At 44.0% G+C, this 21,779-nt stretch overlaps 1 protein-coding gene across 3 annotated transcripts; it reads left to right on the plus strand.

Annotated features, from left to right (window-relative positions):
* TP53INP1 (tumor protein p53 inducible nuclear protein 1) lies at nucleotides 1,969–21,003 on the plus strand. 3 transcript variants are annotated; one of them, XM_003355019.4, is made up of 5 exons: nucleotides 2,030–2,242; nucleotides 9,669–9,925; nucleotides 10,676–11,033; nucleotides 14,057–14,094; nucleotides 16,074–21,003. In XM_003355019.4, exons 2-4 carry the CDS (start codon nucleotides 9,814–9,816, stop codon nucleotides 14,076–14,078), a joined length of 492 nt encoding a protein of 163 aa, XP_003355067.1. In that variant the 5' UTR covers nucleotides 2,030–2,242; nucleotides 9,669–9,813; the 3' UTR covers nucleotides 14,079–14,094; nucleotides 16,074–21,003. The 3 variants fall into 3 exon arrangements, with proteins under 3 accessions (XP_001925259.1, XP_003355067.1, XP_013852049.1); XM_001925224.6 differs by lacking the exon at nucleotides 14,057–14,094 and having other exon boundaries at nucleotides 1,969–2,242; XM_013996595.2 differs by lacking the exon at nucleotides 14,057–14,094 and having other exon boundaries at nucleotides 2,036–2,231; nucleotides 16,074–20,705.

Raw genomic sequence — 21,779 nt, forward strand, 5'->3', positions numbered from 1 at the left:
CTCCCCACAGTACAAAGCAGAAGCTGTCAGGCTTGCTTAAGGTCTGGTCTTGGAAGACCTAGGGAATTATTTTTGCCACATTCTATTGGTCAAAGCAGTCACAGGGCCAACCCAGATTCAAAGGGAATAAAAAAAAAAAGAGACTTCACTTCATGACAAAGGAGATGCTGTTGTGACCATCTTCAGAAACATCATCTTACATTGCATTGCTTTCTCTATCATAACAAGGAATTGTATACTTTCACATTTTGCCTTTAATCTTATCAAGGTGGACGAAGGTAGGTCTTAATGTGACCTTTTAAAAGCCTTGGAGTTCCCGTCGTGGCTCAGCAGTAATGAACACAACTCATTGCCATGAGGACCCAGGTTCAATCCCTGGCCTCGCTCAATGGGTTGAGGATCCAGTGTTGCCATGAGCTGTGGTGTAGGTCACAGAGGTGGCTCAGATCTGGCATTGCTGTGGCTCTGGCACAGGCCGACGGTTACAGCTCTGATTCAACCCCCTAGCCTGGGAACTTTCATATACCACAGGTGCGGCCCTAAAAAGAAAAAAGAAAAAAAATTAGAGCCTTAAAAGGATCATCATGCCTTGATTCTGAATGGGAAGATGATCTCTCCATGAATTCCTAAGAAGAAACAAGAGACTATGGGGCTCCTAATGTAGTAATGACACTTGAGAGGATATATTAGGATGAGCCTCGTTTGCCAAAAAAACTAAAATCCAAGTTAAAGTCTTGTTCTACTTTCTGAGAATGGCCCTCGAATTACAGTTATTACTCTTGGGGGTCAGACAATCCCCTGTACTTTGATTTTCACCCTTTAAAACCAGGATTGTTGGAAACAGATTGATGACAGGATGTTTGTGAGGGCCAGAATGTGAGTCTTTCAGAATACTGTAATGTATCAGACACCTGTTGAGGGTATATAAATTTAACCTTGGGAACCACATCTCAGGCCAAACAAGATCCACCATAAGAGTGGAGATACATCAAAATAACTTCCTTGCCTTGGCCAGACAGTTAATCCATCAACATATGTACACAGCTTTGGTTTGGAAAGTATTTTCAAGCCCACTGTCTTATTTTCTTCTCACTATAAATAGTGAGCCCGCCTGTAGGTTGAATCTTGAGCCTGTGGGCCAGTTCAGTCAGGTCCCAGTATCAGTTACCACAGCGAGATGGGGCCTGGCTCCTTGTCCTAAAAAGAAGGTTGGGGAGTTCCTGTTGTGACACAGTGGAATTAAATCCACATCATGAGGATGTGGGTTCAATCCCTGGCCTCGCTCAGTGGGTCGGCGATTCTGCATTGCTGTGGCTGTGGTGTAGACTGGCAGCTGTAGCCCCAATTTGACCCCTAACCAGGGAATTTCCATATGCCCCATGGATGTGGCCCTAAAAAGAAAAAAAAAAAAAAAAGATATTGGGTGGGCGGCATTCCTATACCTGAATCTAAACTTTCCTTCCAAAGAAGGCCAAAAGGTTAGGTGGCCCTGCCTTAGCACCACGTCCACGATTTTACCCGTATACTGGCCTGAAGTGGTCTCTTGGGATCTTCGTCTCCATCACTCTCAACGTCCCTGATTTTCCCCTCACAGCAAAAAAAGCTTTGTGAGCCTTTGTACCCCAAACACTCGGCCTCTCACTTGGCCAAAGGGTCAGCTGAGGTCAGGGCTCTTCCTCTCGCCCATCGGTTCCAGTTGTCTTCACACTCCTGCAGGTTCCCATTTCGGTTCAGCCCCAGCCCTTCCTCTGTTCTCTCCCAGTCGCCCCAGTGCCAGCCCCCATCGCACCCCCACCCCTGCTCCCTCCCTTCCGCTCGCCCCCCTACTCTCCCATCGGCGCCCGGGCTTTGTTGCCCGGGCTTGTTTCTAACTCAAGAGCGTCGGCCGGCTGGGCGCCAGGTCACGTGCGTTAGTGACAACCTCTCGCAGGGCGGCCCCGGGGCCCCAGCGCCGCCGATTGGTGGGCCGGGGCTGGCGCGGCCCCGGGGCGGGGCGGCCGGGCGGGCGCAGCGGCTGATCAGCTGTTCCGAGGCTGCACAACAACAAAAGGAGCGAGACGGGCCGGCGGCGGCCAGCGGTGTGGCCACAGGAAGGCTGGACCGGCCCCGAGCCCCGCGCCCGTCGTCCGGGAGCCGCAGCTACCTCAGCCGCCCCGAACCGCCAGCGCGCCGGTCCCCGCCGAGCCCCGCCAAGCCGGGTGCCCGCTGCCTTCGCCGCCGTCCCGCCGCAGGTCGGGCCCAAGTAAGTGCGGGCGGGGCCGGCGTCCAGGGCCGCCTGCTCCCCGCCGCCCCGCTGCGCTGCCTGGTCCGCGCGCCCTGCCCTCGGGCCGGCTCGCGAGCAGCCGTCGGTGCGCTCCCGGCCTTCGCTGCCTCTGCAGCCTCCGCGGGCTGGACGCCCACCCCCTCGGTGGACCCTCGGCGGACCTGGGGTGCGGGAGGAGGCGGCCGTGCGGACATGGACCGGCCAAGCCCGGGCGTGGGGCGGCGGTTGGGTGTTTGGTTTCTGCCTCCTCCCCCGAGCGTGGCCTGTTTTCTTGGCCTCGGCGGGACCTCCTCTCTCCTCCTCCTCCTCCTCCTTACTCCCTTCCACATCTCCTCCTCCTCCTCCTGCCCTCCGCTGTCGGACGGGGGCTGTCCGCTTGGGACTCGGCTTCGGAGCCCCGGGGTCCGGAGGAGCGAACGCGGCCGCCGCCCGGGGACGTAGCTCTCCAGTTCCGCGGCGCTGCGGCCGCCGCCCCGCCAGCAACCCTCCCAGCGCTGGGTCGCGCTCGGTAGTGCAGCGGCTCCGGGAATCTTACCTGGAGACCTTAGGGTCCTCCTGTCCTTTGCGTGTCCCTTGACCCTGCCTGACCTTACACATCACCTTTTGAGGTTGCACCTGTGGAAAGAGTTTACTTGCCCATCAGAATTAAAATCCTCATCGTTTTGATCACTCCCGCTGATTGAGTGCTTATTATGTGCCATATACTGTGAAGGGCTTAACCTGCCTTATCCCAATTGATTGCCACAGTAATCCTATGAAGTAGGCTATATTATCTTATGGATAGGAAATTTGAGGCCCCAGAGAGATTAAGTAACCTACTCAAGGCCACACAGCCAGTTAAAAGGACATGGTGTTTCTTTTTAGTAGTTGCAGATGAATTTTATGTGGGGATTCCTTATTTTTATTGTATTTCCTAATTACATCTGCTCATTATCTTCTGAGTTAATTCCAATTTAGAGTAGATAGGGACACCCCCCCCCCACGCCACTTCCATCATTCAGAAAAGAGCCTTTTCTGAATACAAAGTAGTTTGGGGAAAGGGGAATGGAAAGTGAACAGTTAATAATCAGGTGCCCCAAGATCTTCAAATCACTTGTTTGCTAAGTGAAATGTATTTTTTCATTGCAAATGTGAAAATTCCTGGGAAGCGTTTGGTTTTAAATCACAGCCACTATAATCCTGAACCAGCAGCATAATTGTCTAAGACTCCTGCTTGGAATCAGGACCTTACTAATTTCCATGACCAAGGTCTCATTTGTTTTTGTATCCTATCTTTTGTTCCTTTTCTGTGAATACTTCATTGATTGCTTCCTCATCGTTCTCTTGGAAATGGCTCCACTTTCAAAACTAAAGGTTAACAGGCTATGAATTACCACTTATTGCTGTCTTTGTCCACTGTCATTCAGCCTTTGGGCCGACCCTGGTGGATCCCAGGGAGAATAACCCCCTTGTAGCTAGTGAAATAGGCTGAGTAGAGGGAAACAAGCAAAGACAACTTTCTTGGCTTCGTTTTTCTACAGTTTAAAATTGATTCAAAATTACTTTGAATTAGCACATTTTTCTGAACTAGTGAGAGAGGGTGGAATAGAAAGATCATTTTGAGGCTGCTTTTTGATGATGATGATTTGTTCGTTTAGCCACCTGATATTTCGAAACTGTCAGTAAGCCACAGCTGTACCCATAGTTAGAAGTTAAATCATCAAAGTTGTGGGATTTTTTTTTTTTTTAATTTAAAATGTTGTTTTTGGAGCCTCCTACTGGCAACCAGAACCAACTGAAAAGTGCTGTTCCCTGAAGTTCATAAAGCCAGAGTTGAGGCTGAAAGAGCCTGAGAAATCCTGGGGTGCGGGTGGGGGGCAGCCTGGGAGCGAGGTACTCAGAACCAGACTTATGCTCTAATGCTGGTCCTGCCCCCTGACCAGCTCTGTTACTTTGGAGCAAATTACTTAATTTCTGAGCCTCAGTTTCTCTGTTAGTCAGATGGGACAAACAGATACCTCGAGTCTGTCACATGCAGTAAGCATTCAGTAAATTGTAGCTGTAAACATTTTACAGATAAAAACACTCAGACCCAAAGATGCTAAGTGACTAGATCACAGTCATCCAACTGGTTTGAAGTGAACTTGTAGTTAATATTTACTGGGTGCCTGCTGTATGTCAGACTCTCTTCTAAGTGATACATATTTAATCCTCATATTGGCACTGCCCTCCCCATTTTAGGGATGAGAAAACTGAGGCACCAAGAAGTTACTATATAAGTACACACAAGTCGTAAGGAGCAGAGTCAATATTTCAAACAGAGCAGGCTAATTCCAGAGTTGTGCTGCCTCTAGGTTGGTTGCTTGTCTCCAAAATGAGAAAATAAATCATACTAACCAGCTCTTCCAGACTGATAACTCCTTTTCTGAGTTCTCAAACTAGAATGCTCAACCCCATAAGTATGGAGCATTCCTACTCAAGTAATGTAAAAACATTGCTGATAAAATAATAAAGCAGGATACAAAGTTGTGCATGCATTAGTCTACAATTATAAAAAGAAGCATGTATAGAAGAAAATGTACACTATACTAACAATAATGGCAACAAAACGTAAAGAACTATTTTCCTTATTCATCTTCTAAACTTTCTGTAATGTGATTTGATTTGTTTTATAGTAAGACATTTTTAAGGGAGGGATGGAGGTTTTTTTGAGCCAAGCAGAGAAGGGACAGAGCTGCCTTCTTTATCTATTTATTTATTTATTTTTTTTTTTGTCTTTTCCAGGGCCACACCCACGGCATATGGAGGTTCCTAGTCTAGGGGTCGAACAGGAGCTGTAGCCGCTAGCCTACGCCAGAGCCACAGCAATGCCAGGTCGACACCACAGCTCACGGCAACACCGGGTCCTCAACCCACTGAGTGAGGCCAGGGATCGAACCCACAACCTCATGGTTCCTGGTTGGATTCGTTAACATCTGAGCCACCATGGGAACTCCAAGCTGCCTTCTTTAAATGCTGGGGCCCAGACACTGTTTCTCTTCTCCTTTAGAGTGAGATGGTGGAGCTTGCAGATGCCAGGAAGAACAGCAGTGCCACCCCACCAGGCTTGATTCCCCTACCTCTTTGCTGAATTCCAGAACTGTATTTGTAAATTTGTCCTGGTAGGCCTCTCTGGAATTTTCGCTTTAGTTTTATCATTGTCTCTGAGTTGCGAATATCAGAAAGTCAGCACTGTGTGGTGAGGAGTGAAGTCTGAAGTTCTGCTTTGCCTTTTAGCTCCACATAGAACCAGCTCCAGCCTCCATTCCTGGGCTGGAGCCAAGGTCAAGAGTAGCAGTGACTTGGTAGGGACATCAAGACATTAGATTTATCTGGAACAGCATTTGTCCAATAGAAAATATGTAATGTGAGCTATATATGTATATTTAAATTTTCTAGTAACCACATGAAAGGAAAAAGAAACAGGTGAAATTAATTTATTTTTTTCTTTTTAGGGCCACACCTGTGGCATATGGAACTGTCTGGGCTCGGGGTCAAATCGGAGCTGCAGCTGAGGCCTAGGGCACAGCCTTGGGAACACCAGATCCAAGCCACATCTGCAACCTACACTGTAGTTTGCGGAAATCTTGGATCCTTAACCCACTGAGCGAGGCCAGGGATCGAACCCACATCCTCAGAGAGACAGTGTCAGGTTCTTAACCCACTGAGCCACAATGGAAACTCCCTGCTTTTATTAATATGCTTTATCTAACCTAACATATCGCAAATTAAATAAGACTACAGAATTCGTTTCTTGGTCACACTAGTTGCATTTCAAATGTTTTGGATCTCTCCAACAGCTCCTTGTCTTTGTGACAGCTACAGAGAGCAGGGCCAAAGAAGCTTTGCAAAGTTAGACTAACCTCACTTGGAGAAACCAAAAGAAGGTTGACTTGTGTTGCCCTGTTGAAAGCTCCTCCAGAGACACCTTTCCTGTGGCAGAGCTGTGTATGTTCCAGGCATAAGCGGCCCATGGTTTTGGAGCGGTAGCCAGAGGGGGGCATTTTGCATTTAGGAGCTTGCAGCTGCCAAACCACAGTACATCCCCGCCCCATAGCATGTTTTCTGCCTAATAGTTGCCACTTAACTGGCCCGGGCCCCAGTGACTTACCTCATGTGGCATCACAGGGGACAAGGCACTCATTCAGGACAAGCAAGGGTTCCCATGGGGTGCTACCTCCCCATCCAGCAGCTCCAGCTTCCTCGCTGGTTGCAGGGCCCAAGTCCAGCCCTGTTCTCTGGAGAACTGGGATTCTCCCAACAGAATTGTACTTGGGGCCTCCATAATTTAAGAGAAACAGAGGAGAGCTTTTGAAAATGTCTTTTTTCCCCTCCCAGTTTATATGCTCAAAACCTTTACCCCGTTAGCCCTTAATGATAGTTCATCTTTTGGGATATAAGTCAAGCCAATGACACAGCCCGTAGACCATAAATAAAGCTCCCTGAGTTGTCATCCTCGAGCTCCAGATTTCATGACTTGGCCATGTTGCTTTCCAGAAGGGTTTCAGGAAGACTGGTTATGCAAGTGACACTTCCTGTTTACCCGATTTTCATAATTAATGGCCGAGGATGACAGATCGTGACCACAAAAGTGTTCCAATGTCATTTTTTTGGATGCACAGTTATAGCACTACACACTGGTAGAAGCTTGCCAGACAGTTGCAGCGGTCCACTTTGCACATACAGAATTGGACCAGGAGTCTCATCAGCTGCAGATTCTAACCACATGTATAGCTAAAGATGATTGTTTTGAAAGTGGAATGTCAAGAGTCTGAAGTTAGAGATTCGAGACACATGCTCTTTGGATGGTCTCCCCCACTGTTGTGATTCCTGTCATCCCCTTTGTGTTAACAACTCCCACATCTCTGCCCCCAGCTGACACCATGCTCCTGAACTGCAAAGCCTTGTATTCAGCTGCCTTCTAGACATCCCCGGCACAGGACTTGCAGATTTCCCCAATTCCACGTGCCCAGAATGCTCCGCCTGCACCACGGCAGTGTTCTTGTTCCACTGAACCGTCCCACCATCCCCTCAGTTAGCCAAGCTGAAATCTGGGGCATCCTTGACTTTTGCCCTCCCCTTCCCTTCTGGCTTACGAGGTCCTCCAGGATCTGGTTCTCGCTTAGCCCCCGAGCCTACTCTCACAACCATCTGCCTAGATCTTGCACCCTACGGAAGGTGCCACATTCTCCCTCTTCATGTTTCCACAGCATTCTTTCTCCTCCCTGCTCCATTCCTGACCTTGTCAGCCATTCAAGGTTAAAGACATTGACTGCAGGAATCCTCCCCTGAGCTCTGTCTCTGTGGATCCGAGGAACACTCAGTACTTCTCCCCACTTGGCACTCATCACAGCGGGGTGTTGCACTCGCCATAGGAGAGCCTCCTGCACTGCTCTGTCCCCTGCACTGGGCCTGATGCATAATAGATGCTCAATAAATATTTGTAGCATAATAGTTGACATTGACTGAAAACTTTGTACCAAGTGCCTTGCTAGGTGGGTTACTGCACTAGCTCATCTTGCAAGGGTAGGATCAGGGAGACCATCTGTGAAGTGGTGATTGGCAAAGTCCAGAGAGACACCAGGTGACTTCAGCTACGGTGAGAGAGGTGGAGAGAAGTAGGCAGATTCAAGCCACATCAGCAGCTGGAATCAACAGAACTTGCTGAGAGTTTGGATGTGGGGTTAGGGGCAGAGTAAGAGGGAGGATCAAAGGATCAAAAGGAGTCAAGCATAATAACGAGGTTTTTGGCTTAAATAACTGCTGGATGCTGCTTCGACTCCTTCCTAAGAAGGAAGGTATGCCTGAGAATGTGGGTGAAAAACCAAACAATCTCTTGGCTGTGTTTTAGCACATGCCCATCAGGTAACCAGGGAGACGTGGATATATAAATCTGGAACTCTGGAACAAGATCAGATGAGGCTGGGGAGTTCCTGTTGTGGCTCAGCGGGTTAAGAACATGACTAATACCCATGAGGATGCGGGTTCCATCCCTGGCCTCCCTCAGTGGGTTAAGGGTCCGGTGTTACACAAGCTGCAGTGTAGGTGGTAGATGTGGCTCACATCTGGTGTGGCTTCGGTGTAGGCTGGCAGCTGCAGCTCTGATTCAGCCCCTGGCCCAGGAACTTCCATAAGCCGCAGGTGCAGCCCTAAAAAAAATAAAAAATAAAAAACTATCAGATGAAGCTAGTGTTCCTCATTTAGAACTCACCAGAACTCCGTGGGGTGGAACTATTGTCAACCACTGAGGTAGTGTGACTTCCTTACTCTTGTAGGGCACAAGCAGCGGGGCCAGAATTTGAGCCCAGGCACCATGGTTGTTTCCGGTTCTAGTTGCTGTCCCCCTCAATTTTCTACAGTGTGCATTTCTCCTCGATGGCTGCAGGAATTGTTTCGAAGTCAAAGTATGCTATACTTACAGATTTTAAGTGTAATTAGTTTTTTTAAATTTAATTAGTGCTTACAGTCCTGTTCAAGAACAGAGCAGAAGAGAAAATGCCAGGGAATGCTGAGGGCCTCGTATAATAGTGGTCACTGAGTACTATTGCTGAGTTCATTTGGCAGCTTCTGATTGTTAATATCTAGTTTTTGCTGGGAGTTTCTGTTGTGGTGCAGCAGAAACGAATTCGACTAGTATCTATGAGGATGCGAGTTTGATACCTGGCTTTACTTAGTGGGTAAAGGATCCAGTGTTGGGGTGAGCTGTGGTGTAGGTCGCAGACGCGGCTCAGATTCCGCATTGGGGTGGCTCCGATTGGACCTCTAGCCTGGGAACTTCCATGATAGTTGACATTGACTGAAAACTTTGTATCAAGTGGCTTGTTAGGTGGGTTACTGCACTAGCTCATTTTACCAGGGTAGGATCAGGGAGACCATCCGTGAAGTGGTGATTGGCAAAGTCCAGAGAGACACCAGGTGACTTCAGCTACGGTGAGAGAGGTGGAGAGAAGTAGGCAGATTCAAGCCACATCAGCAGCTGGAATCAACAGAACTTGCTGAGAGTTTGGGAACAGCCCTAAAAAGCATAAAAAAAAAAAATCTAGTTTTTGCTGTACTTACAGAATAGTATTTCAGCTTGAAATACATTATTCAAATTTATCCCTTCCTATAAAAGCACAGATGTGAAAAAGAACCAAGTCCTTCCCTCTCATTGCACATTTTGAGATGCTTACAGGTTGCATTTGAGTGCTCTATTCATGATGCTTGTAAGAAAAGATACTGCATTTCTTGTGTTTGAGTCCTACAGGAAGGGAAAAGCCATAGGTATGGGCTAAGGCACATGCTTTTCTTCTCAGGGTGGGGATATGTGTGTGTTGTAAAACCACATACACATGCTACATAGACAGATGCTGATTTGAAGTAACCTTCCTTTTCTGTTTTATTTTAGGGATAATGACTCTTGCCTCTCGCCTAAGTTGAACAAGCACCTTGTGCACTTTATCCCCTGTCAGTGCCGTCAGGCTGACTGAAGACAGGTTTTTGAAATCTCAGCTATAAAGCCATCCAGCCAAAGTCTCAATCTTGCCTTAACAATGTTCCAGAGACTGAATAAAATGTTTGTGGGTGAAGTCAATACTTCTTCCAACCCAGAACCAGAATTTAGTGAGAAAGAAGATGATGAATGGATTCTCGTTGACTTCATAGGTAAGGGTATACTTAGCCGTTACTCAGCACAGCAAAAGTGGAAACTCTTGCATCTGGTTTTTGCATAAGTCAACCAGTGACCCTGAAAATTTTTAAGCCTTAAAAGTAAAGAAAAAATAATTTGTCTGAAAAAGCCTGCAGGAAACATTCTGTGCCAGATGATCAGTCAGCGGAATTGATTGACGGACTTCAGAATTTCCAGTTTTGCAACTCTTGCACCCTGATCAAATCAGAGGCGCTTTAGTAGGAAACCCTCACTCTAGACAAGCAGTAACCTATCTGGCTCACTATATGTTTACTCAGCAGAATAGAAACAGTCTTAAAAACTGTTCCTGGAAAGCCAACATCATCCATCTCATACAGTGATACAGCCCACCCCCACCACGCATGCACACACATACTTGATGCTCAGAAATTATATTATAGTCATTATGCATGAATAGAAGTGGTTTTGTTTCTGACCCAAGTAAAGGGAGGAAAGGAATTCTCTAGTGCGCGGTGGGTTGAGGATCCAGAATTGTCCCTGCAACAGCTCAGGTTGCTGCTGTGGCGCGGGTTCCATCCATGGATGGGGAGCTTCCACATGCTGTGGATGTGGCCAAAAAATTTAAAAAAAAATTTTAAAAATAAAGGGAAGAATGTGAGCATCAGCTAACAGTATCATCTCTTCTTTTTCTGTGCTCTGATGTGATACCATTGTGACACTCATATCCCATGGGACTCCAACAATGCATGTGGACCACGATCCAGACACTTGCACTGGCTTCTCAGCAGCAGAAGACGAGGAGGAAGACATCAGCGAAGAGTCACCTGCAGAGCACCCTTCCGTCTTTTCCTGTTTACCTGCATCTCTTGAGTGCCTAGCTGACCCAAGTGATTCCTGCTTCCTCCAGTTTGAGTCCTGTCCCATGGAAGAGAGCTGGTTTATCACCCCTCCCCCGTGTTTTACTGCAGGTGGCTTAACCACTATCAAGGTGGAAACCAGTCCTATGGAAAACCTTCTCATCGAACATCCCAGCATGTCTGTCTACGCCGTGCACAACTCCTGCCCCAACCTCAGCGAGGCCCACTGTGGGACTGAGGAATTTCATAACCCAGGTAGTCCCAGGTACGTTCATCTCTCCACAGAATGTCTCTTTAAAAGCATACATTGTATTCATGTCTGCTACAAAAAGTCAGAGTGGGGTTTTTCGAAGATGCAAAGTGGTCTTGTTAGAGATTTAAGAAAGTGCGTACATAGTGCACAAGGTGGTTGAAAATACAAAAAAACGTGTTCACTTTAGATTTTCAGAAAAAGCGAGTTACAGCGTGACCCCAGTTATCTGATGGCACGCTGTCTCATTTGTAATATCTGCTACTGAATGGAAAGAAAAGACAGGCATTTCTGCTACAATCTTAGAATGCAACTCTGGCATTTTATAGCCTGGATTTTTGGAGGTTTCAAATTTGACAAGAATAGTATATTTTCAATTAAATCTCTTATTTTCTTCCAAGTAGTCCTAACTAGGTCACTTAACCTTGAAAACCTAAGGAATCTTAAGGATGAGGTAAAATGGCAGTTTGACCAAAACGTTGTTTTCTGCCTTACAGAGCAAAGATTTCATTCAAACAGTGTTTTGTTGTTATGTAGGTATCCTGAGCGGTCTGAAAGGCTCTGCTTGAAGGGCTGGTAGGGTTGAGGGCCTGGAAAGGTTCGAGCACGGTGCCTGGTCAGTGCTGTGTTTCCGAATGTACTTACAGAGAGTCTGTGGCCTTTATCCAGGGACTATATTCAAGATTGCTCCAACCCGCTAAAATAAAGCCCATGGCCGTGTTAATTGACTCAAAGTCCAGCTAGTTTGTGGAATGTTTGCATGTTTATGGAAGGGTCCGTATGGTATTAAAGTATTTCAAGGATGCCCGCACTGACTTAGTTCCCTTAATACCTGTCAGGGGTACAAGTGAATTGGGTTCTTGGGAGTAGTCACAATATTCCTGTGGTTAGTGCCATCCTCCAAAGGGCCTGTTTTTTGTTTTGTTTTGTCTTTTTAGGGCCACACCTGGGGCATATGGAAGTTCCCAGGCCAGGGGTTGAACCGGAGCTGTAGCCACCAGCCTACACCACAGGCGCAGCAACGCCAGATCCAAGCCACATCTGCGACCTATGTCATAGCTCACAGCAACACCAGATCCTTAACCCACTGAGCGAAGCCAGGGATCAAACCTGCATCCTCGTGGATACTAGTCAGGCTTGGCACCGCTGAGTCATGACGGGAACTCCCAAAAGGCCTGTTTTTGGATTGTTCAGGCTCCGACTCTACTCACTAGACCATTGTACGTACCTCCTACTATTTCCTGTTTGCCCAATATAAACAAAGCCCAGCAAGGTCATTAATTTTTTAGCTTTACCAGAGTTCGTTGCTCTCTTGAGTCTCAATATTGTAGATGATCTCAAGTGAGGTTAAATGTGCGCTTGTACCCAGTTGAAAAACAATTTGCTTATATAGTTCCCCAGGCTTTCTACCAGATCTTTGATGGGGAATGTTACTTTCACTGGCACTTTATTCTGTACTATAAGTTTATCCAGAGGTTAATGTTTCAGGTCTTCCCACAAAAGTTTAAAATACAATTTGTTGGAAGTGGTACTGATTTAATTGCTTTTTAGTGGATTCAGATCAGTCTCTTCAGTTCTTAGACATTCTTCCCACCTGATTTTGGTCTCACCTCTGAGGAATTCCACTCAAAAATTTGGGGCGATTCATAGCCATTTTGCACTTACTGGCATTTGTATGTGTACGTTTCAGTAACGTGAGTGTGTGTGTGTACATGTATATGTTCAGCAGCTTTGTGAACAACGTATTATTATTACAGAAGCAGTACACATACACTGTAGAAAACTAGAAAATGCAAAACTTTTTAAATCTTAAATGACATTCTCCCCACCAAGAGATGGCTTCTGTGAAGACCCTAAGGCTTATCCTTCTAGATTGTCTTTTCTGGATGTACCCCTGCACAGGCATATACACCATTTTTAACCCAAAGGGGCTCAATCTGTATGTACTATTTTATTTTATTTTTGATCTTTTTGCCTTTTCTAGGGCCACTCCCGCGGCATATGGAGATTCCCAGGTTAGGGGTCAAATCAGAGCCTACACCAGAGCCACAGCAACTCAGGATCCGAGCCACATCTGCAACCTACACCACAGCTCATGGCAACACTGGATCCTGAACCCACTGAGCAAGGCCAGGGATCAAACCTCAAACCTCATGGTTCCTCTTCGGATTCATTAACCACTGAGCCACGACGGGAACTCCTATATGTACTGTTTTATAATCTGCTTCCTTAGGCAATGATCTCTACCTTTTTTTTTTTTTTTTGTCAGTAAAATTTCTCTTCATCAACCACATAAACCCTACCCAGATTTGCCAATGAGAGCCCAGAATATTTCCTCTAGTTTATCCAAACCAACCTCCAGTTCAGAACCTTGGCCTGTATCTGGTTATGTGTTTGCAGTTTTGATGCAATGAGAATGTTCATTTTTTTATATCATGTTTGTTTTTGTGTCTTGTTTTATGTTTTAATATAACACATAGGATAGTTAAACATATATAAAGGATCAGATGAACCCAATTTTATTTGAATGATTTCTGAACATAAGAAAGTACTACAAATTTATTATAGTTCTGTAGAAACTAAAATTTTTTTTTAACATCCTTATTTTTGGATTTGAAATTCTTAGGAGAAAGACCCACGAAATCAAGATAGAATTCAGATTTTACCAAAATTAGGAGAATGGCTCTGTGGTAAAAATGTCTATTTTCTGAGCAAGAAATAAATCATGTATCTTTCAAAAGTTAGATTGTTTCCATCCTGTCTATCCTTGGAGAGATTACCATAAAGCACCTAAAAGTAAGGCGCTTTATAATTAAAGATAGGCTTCAGAATATGTACTTTATTGCATTTTAGCCTTTATAAATATTGTTTGTGAAGTTTATGTGCAATCATCATCTTAAATTAAGTAATACCTGTGCCTTTAATGACCTCGAGTAAGCCAGTTATAATAAAGAAGAGTCAGTCGCATCCTAACAGTAAAATTAAATAGCATTTTAAACCTTACTAGTGATTTAATAGTTCACCATTTAACATTGTAGGGCCAGGAAAAGCTGCTTATAAGACTCACTGGCACAGAGTAAGTATGTTCCCTTTGAGACTGTGTGGTATGTGTTATCAGTCTGAGCAGGGAGGTGAAGGACTCAAGGCACCACCTTTTAAAAGCCACTGTCTCAACACGGAGAGCAGGCTTTTGTGGTTGCCAGGGGGGGGGGGGGAGGGAGTGGGATGGATGGAAAGTTTGGGGTTAGCAGATGCAAACTATTACATTTAGCATACATAAGCAATGAGGTCCTACCGCATAGCACAAAGAAATATATCCAATCTCCTGGGATAGACCATGATGGAAAGTAATATTTTTTAAAAATGTGTATCTTGAGTCACTTTGCTGTACAGCAGAAATTGGCACAAAATTGTAAATCAACTATACCTTAATTTAAAAAATAATAAAACAATAAAAGCTACTGTATTTTAACTGCTATTAGTTTCTTTCTTTCTTTTTTGGGGGGGCGGGGCACATGTGTGGCATATGGAGGTTCCCAGGCTAAGGGGTCAAATCAGAGCAACAGCTGCCAGCCCACACCACAGCCACAGCCACTTCAGATCCAAGCTGCATCTGTGACCTACACTATAGCTCATGGCAGCGCCAGATCCTTAGCCCACTGAGCAAGGCAAGGGATCAAACTCACATCGTCATGGATACTAATCAGGTTTATTTCTGCTGAGCCACTATGGGAACTCCCTCTCTTAGTTTCTTAATGTAATTTGCTTTAATTCTGTTTCATAAAAACAATATGTTAAAAGATAATTGTTTGTGTTTTCCTCTAGTGATCATGGGCAGCATATATAAACTGCTTTTCCTGTGTAAAATAACCCTTAAAAATCTCAGAGTTCTTCTGGAGTTCCCGTTGTAGCTCAGCAGGTTAAGAACCCAACATAGTGTCTATGAGGATGTGGGTTTGATCCCTGGCCTCACTCAGTGGATTAAAGATCCAGCATTACCACAAGCTGCAGCGTAGGTTGCAGACATAGATCAGATCCACAGCATTGTTGTGGCCGTGGCTTAGGCCAGCAGCTGCAGCTCTGATTCCACCCCTAGTCTGGGAACTTCCATATGCAGCAGGTGCAGACCCAAAACAAAAACAGCCAAAATACAAAACATCAAAAGTTCTTTGTTATGTGTTAACAGTTTAGATCTATTTGATTAGTTTTTAACATAGAAAACATAATTATATGGTTTGTTGCCATATTTTAAGATTATGTGTTCTTCAAGGGTTTTTATTACATGGCTGGGCAGATGCTATTCCAATACGTGTCCTGTTGTGATATAATTTAAAACTTAGAGTTGTCTTCTATAATAAGCAGATAGCTTCTTAGCAAGAAAAATTTTATATGAGTAGAATTTCCTTATGCAAGTTTCCATTCAATACAGATATAAAGCTTGTTCCTCAAACATTTTATTTATAGACAGGGAACTTCTGTGCAGGTGCCATTGGCCCAGTGCATCAGTATCAACCCTGCCTTGTAACCATGGTCTTCAGATTGTGACCTGTATCAGAACCTTGGTTCAGGCAGTTAATGGTTGTGACCTTAACATCTCTGAGCCTGAATTTTCTGATCAGTAAAATCTGGGAATTAAAGTAGTTTCCTTTTACGGCTTTGGTGAGAATGAAAATACGTAATGTTGGCAAAAATGTTTGGCAAATGCAGATATTCAATAAATGTTAGTTCCCCTCCCAGGAAAGCTTATATAAGTGTATTGGGTGTGTAATTGAAATCCACTCAAAGTGCAAAGCATTTTTTTAAAAATACAGTCCACTTAATTAACCACCTGTGGACGCTGTGGCATATTTCGATTGAAAGTTGGCTTCTCCTTTCTACCCTTAACCACAAAATGTGGTCACAAAATACAGACTTGCCTGTCAGCCGTGAGACACTCAGCTCTCCTTGAGTCATAGACAGATTAGTGGGGCAAACTGAATTGCTAAGTAGCTTTTTCAGTTTCACTGATACTATATATCCTGTGACCTAATGTATCCCCGTTTCTTTCTGTTCCAGAGTGGAAGCTCAAAATGAAGTGCAACAGCACATTCACTGCTACGTTGCAGCTCTTGCTGCTCATACAGCTTTTCTGGAACAACCCAAGAGCTTGCGCCCTTCCCAGTGGATAAAAGAACACAGTGAAAGACAGTCTCTGAACAGAAATAGCCTTCGTCGCCAAAATCTTACCAGGGATTGCCATTCCCGGCAAGTAAAGCACAACGGCTGGGCTGTCCATCAGCCCTGCCCACGTCAGTACAATTACTAAGAATTTCAAGTGTGGTTGGTTCCTTTCTCTTGGTTTGTGCCGATGTGTGTGGATGTGTGTGGATGGGCGATGGCGAAGCTGTCTCTTTACAGCCAACTGATGACCAATCATAGAGTTTGATCAGTGTGTTTAGACACTATCTTGAAAGCCAGATTTACATGCTGTGTATCACCTAATGCCTTGCTCTTAACCTTTACTTTTTTTGTACATTTTTTCAGAATATTTTTGGAAACATATCAGTACAATTTACAGTGTTTGGGGATGTCTTTAAATCTATTAAGATGTACATGAGTTAGCAATTTAAAGACATTTCTTCCCAAGTACGAGACTAGGCATCTTTTCAATTTCATTTTATTCGGTATTAATCAATCTTCTGAGGAAACAGAACTTTATTCTCAGGGTCAGCCATACACTTTATTGACCAGTACTTGATAATCTTCTCTGTATATAATGAAAACATTTTTACACACTAACAGGAGCATTAACACATGATGGTTGCCATGGATATAATGGAATTATGGCCGAACTTTCTTTTGGAAGAAAACTTGATATATTTCTCTGTGCATGGGTGTTCTCTTTGCCAGATTTGCCATGCAGTTCACTTGGGAATTCAGGTACATTAAGTGTGTGGGGGAACAGTGCATTCAGTAATTCCGACGTGACTGTGTGACGTGGTACAGACGTTACGGGCAACGTGGGACAAAAGCCCTCATCCCACGTGCAGAGGGCTTCAATTAGACCTGTGACCTTGTATTTGGAAAAGCATATGTCTACAGCTAACCCCTTGGTCCACTATTTAAGTTGTCTGGATTCTTTCCCGCCAGCTCTGCCCACTCGCCACCTCACATCAGCTGTAAATTCAGAAGTCCTTGTCCGGGCAACTCGAGTGACTTCTCATGTATCTGCCCAAGGGGGAAGGAGGTGGCTTTGTGTGTCTGCTACAGTGACAGATCCTCTGCCACGGAGCCCGTCCTGCCAGGTGGCAGGCCAGGGGTAAGGGGGATTCCTGGTGACATCTTTCCATAGCATCTAAATGACGAGTGACAGGTCAGCTTCCTTGTTTTCATTTTTGTCTGTTAACGTGGGCTTGAGGCAAAAATCTTGAACCACTTTGGCCTCTGTTTCCTCCACCAGCGGGGGCATAGTAATGCGTACCTCCCTCACCCTACCTTGTTGTGAGGGCTGTGTGCTCATTTGCCGGAGGGCTGTCCAGAACTGAACCCGGTGTGAAATTCCAAGGGCCTCTCTACTGAATCTAGCGGTGGGAGTGGGGCCTGTGGTGGCTTTGCTGCCACAGAGTGCTGTTCTTCAGAGTGTTGGTGCTAATGAGGCCAGGGTACAGGGTTCGGTTCACACAGAGGCCAGTTAACTCGACGCAGAAAAATCTATTTCCTTACCTCTAGCCAGTCACTTTATTTTTTATTTTTTTTTATTTTTTTTAGCAGCGGTGATGGGTTTGGCTGAGCCCTCTGCACGCTCACAGCTTCCTCTGAAATGAAGTTAAATTCATGTACAGTCCAAAGCACGTTCTACCGGTAGAGCAGTCGTTATCGCCTTCATAATCACATAGCTGATTTTCTCACCTCCTCTGCAACCCTAGGTAAATAAGCAGACACCTCTGTACGGTGTTGTCAAGGGAAAAAGCAGCAGGAAGTTGTGTGAAGTATTATTATATTCTTCAGTATCCCTGTAAGCAGTTGGAGGCAGGGAACCCTGGGAGACTCTTTTTAAGTGGAGAGCTGTCTCTTTTCTGACCAGACTGGGGTGTGTGGCGTCCGCAGGTCAGTTAGCTTAGTGAGACGCTGATGTCAGGTGGTTCTTCCACTGGCTGTGCTGAAGGGCCAGGAAGGTCTTTTTAGAACCAGCGTCTAGATTCCCCCTTCTCTCCTTATTCCCCTTCCATTTCCACTCCCCCTTTATTTATTTGTTTTCTAATTAGGGGCCAAGTCTGTCAAGTTTTTTGTCAAACTGAGCTAAAAGGTCTTTTGTTATACTATTTGTGTTTACCTGCGTTGGGAGATAGGGTCGTTTTTTCGTGAAGGTGTGTGTGTTTGGCACCAAGACTGTTAAAGGGCCCCATGTTGCTGACTTGAGCATAGACCAGCTAGATGTCTTCTGCATGTAAGCCTCTGAACAGAGAGGGGTCTCTTTTTTCACGTATGAAATGCAAGTTGTTAGTACCTCATGAGCCATAGAAGTTCAGCCATGACCCTTTGTTTGGCAGCACGAACAGGTTTGTATGTAAAACTGCAGTGGTGTTTTGTCCTATGATTTTTTTTTCAGCTTTCCTGCTACCTTAAATATACTTACATCTTGATCAGTTTCTGACTTTTTGTTTGCCTTATTTGGGTCAAGCCTTTTTATGCTTTGTACCTGGAACACAGATGACTTCAGTCTTTGGGGTGTTTTTTGTTTTTTTTTTTTTTTCGCAGGGTAAGTGTTAGCACACGCCATCTGTGATATCATACTGTGGTTTCTGTAATCAGTATCTAAGACTTCTGTCTAAAATTCACACACGTAAGAATTGAAGCAAGTGGTTACATAATGCAGTTGAAGTTCTCGGTTGTTCAGTGTTTGTTAGTGACCTACTGTGTGCAAGACCCACGCCCAACAACACCACAGTGGATGTTGACCTGTAAAGTATTCTTTTGAAACATGGCTGAAACGTAGCCTATTATAAGTTAATTATTATTTTTGCTGTTGTAAATATTGATGGTTTACAATGTGCTTCGGTGCATATTCCTTAAAAGTTTAAGCAGTGAGAAATAAGCCCTCTCTGAATTTAGCGCTCTGTTTCTAAACTAATAATAGAGAATGTTACTTGGAAAAGTCTGGAATATGTGGTGCACATAGTTGTGCTTCATGAGTGAGTCTCTTAGTTTTTATAATGTACCATGGTTCTCAAAGTTTGTGTTTTTTGGTTAATAAAACATTTGATAATAGATATCCCACGTTTATTACTTTTTCTTCCTCAACTAATTTGATAATGTATTGCACCAGGTAAGGCGAAGATCAACCATCCATTATTTACCTTCCATGGCAATTGATATGGTTGGGAGGGTGGAGAGTTTTTTTGCAGAAGGTGTAAAGTGATTGGACTTTTTACTTAACCGTTCCAGGGACTTTTTTTACATTGATTTCCTGTGCATTTTTTCAGTTCCCATGAAACTGTCCTTGTTTACATACTTTCTCTGTTGTATCAATACTTCGATTCTAGTGGGATGACAGTTTACTTAAAACCTGAGAGGGCCGTTCAGCATTGCCTAATGTTTTTACTTCTCAAATCTGTGTAGTACACTGGCTTGTAATCTTTATGTCTTCATTGACTCTGAGTGTCTTTGCTATTTCTCTTTCTCCTCAAGGAAATATACTGTCTTCATGTACTCTTAAGAGAAAAGAGCAAAAACGATTATCTTTCTAAGTCTCATTTTCTTTGAGTTGGAAACGAACAAACAAAAACATGAAGGACTCCACCTAGGAGACAGACATTTAAATTTTACATAGACTGTTGGAAAAAGTTTAAGAGTTTCCAAGTTATTAGCTTTTGTTTTTAGAAAAAGTTAAGAGACTGCTCCTTGTACTGGAGATACTAGTATACGTTTGTAATGTTACCTTAACGTTATCTTTTATTCTGTAAGTCTCGTACATACTAGTTAAATTCTTTAAAAAAATTGAGCTACTATCATGGATGGTTTCACTGCCATCAGCCATGTTGATGTATTATAAATGGCATCCTTATCTACTTATTTTAATGCTTAAAGTTTTATATAAAATGCTTTATTTAGAAAATGTACAGAATACAGTGGTGTCAGCCTTGCCATGTACCGATTTCACTTGAAATTTGACACCAATCACAGTGGTTGGGGGTGGAGAAAGAGGTTCTGGAAAACAAAAAGATAAGAATATCTTTTTCAGTTTGTAACAGTATCCTTTCTGTGGGAAGAGAAGTTACTATTCCAGGAAGGCAGCTCCAGTGTATGTTTTGTGTATCATTGAGAATTTTCTTTAAAACATTTTTTCAATGGTGTAATTGTTAAATGCCCAGTTTTGCTCTGCATTTGCCTGAGGTTTCTAAAAACCAAACCAGTGCTTGGGGAGGTTAGATGTGTGTGTTTCCAGGTTGGTGTGTATGAGTGGTTCTGCTTGCTTTTTGGCTGTGTTTTCCGCCAGAGGTTTGGAACCTTAATCAATAATTTTGTGTGTTGTTGTTGTTGTTTTTAAGTGGCTTTGGTTTTTTTTCTCAAGTTAAATTGTGAACACGTTTGCTTTTTAAGGGCAGGGCATCAGTTCTAGAGACTGAAAAGTATTGTAGGTTGTATGATACACTTTCTTGATGTGTTTCTGGACACAGTTTTTTGTTATTTTTTTCAACAACTTGAAAACTCAAAAGGGACATTTGATTAGGTTATATACTGTACATCCATGGCAGCTTGTTTTCTTGAGCCACTGTCTAAATTTTTTTTTCTGTTTTTATAGAAAATTTTTATACTGATTGGTTCATAGATGATCGGTTTTATACACAGACTAAACAATACAGCACTTTGCCAAAAAATAAGTGTAGCATTGCTTAAACATTGTGTATTAACACCAGTTCTTTGTAATTGGGTTCAGCGGTGTATTTTGCACTACCTGGAGTTATGGTTTTTAATCTGTCAGTAAATAAAATGTCCTTTAATGTCACATTTGCCAGATTCTCTTATTTTATCTTTGATGATTAGTCTTAAAACTACATACAACTTGCTTTAAATACTTACTTTTTAGTTTTACTTCTCCAAAAGATATGTTTAGTGTGTACTTTATTTTTTTATTTTTATTTTATTTGCTTTTTAGGGCTGCACCTGCGACATATGGAGGTTCCCAGGATAGGGGTCCAGTCAGAGCTACAGCAGCTGGCTTATGCCACAGCCACAGCAACACAGAATCTGAGCCTCATCTGTGACCTCCACCACAGCTCATGGCAACACCAGATCATTTAACCCACTGAGCGAGGCCAGGGATCGAACCCCTAACTTCATGGTGGCTAGTCACATTTGTTTCTGCTGTGCCACAATGGGAATCCTCGTGTGTACTTTAAATACTGTTTTAGAAACCTGTGTAAAATTAACATATTTAAATTTTTCACCTAAATTGAATATTTATGTGAACATGACTTTGAAGGTGGCTCTCAGCCAGAATGTTTTCCCTCCAGGCAATCTGTTAAAAAACCAATATAGAATTTAATACACTGGTTCTTAGCCTTGGCAAAGCAAGCTTGGTGAATTGTTAATGGCCCCTCTCTGAGATAAATGAGGCACAATCTTATTTTAGGACAATATGGACATCGTGATTAAGGTCCACTGATGCCCCCTACTGTGGTGTTCTAGTTTCAATAGGCCAGTAAACATTCAGAATCCTCGCACAGGAAGTGCAAAGAATAGCTCCCATGTCAGTGGATCCTTGGGGAAGATCAGCATTCT

Source organism: Sus scrofa, chromosome 4 (genome assembly GCF_000003025.6).
Source record: "Sus scrofa isolate TJ Tabasco breed Duroc chromosome 4, Sscrofa11.1, whole genome shotgun sequence".
NCBI classification, from domain to species: Eukaryota; Metazoa; Chordata; class Mammalia; order Artiodactyla; family Suidae; genus Sus; species Sus scrofa.

Excerpts from the sequence above, each read along its gene's own strand:
- TP53INP1 (XM_001925224.6), top strand. The coding sequence starts at position 9,814 with ATGTTCCAGAGACTGAATAAAATGTTTGTGGGTGAAGTCAATACTTCT. Across the intron at positions 9,926-10,675 it reads GATTCTCGTTGACTTCATAG|ACACTTGCACTGGCTTCTCA; the intron begins GTAAGGGTATAC and ends ACCACGATCCAG. Across the intron at positions 11,034-16,073 it reads CATAACCCAGGTAGTCCCAG|AGTGGAAGCTCAAAATGAAG; the intron begins GTACGTTCATCT and ends TTTCTGTTCCAG.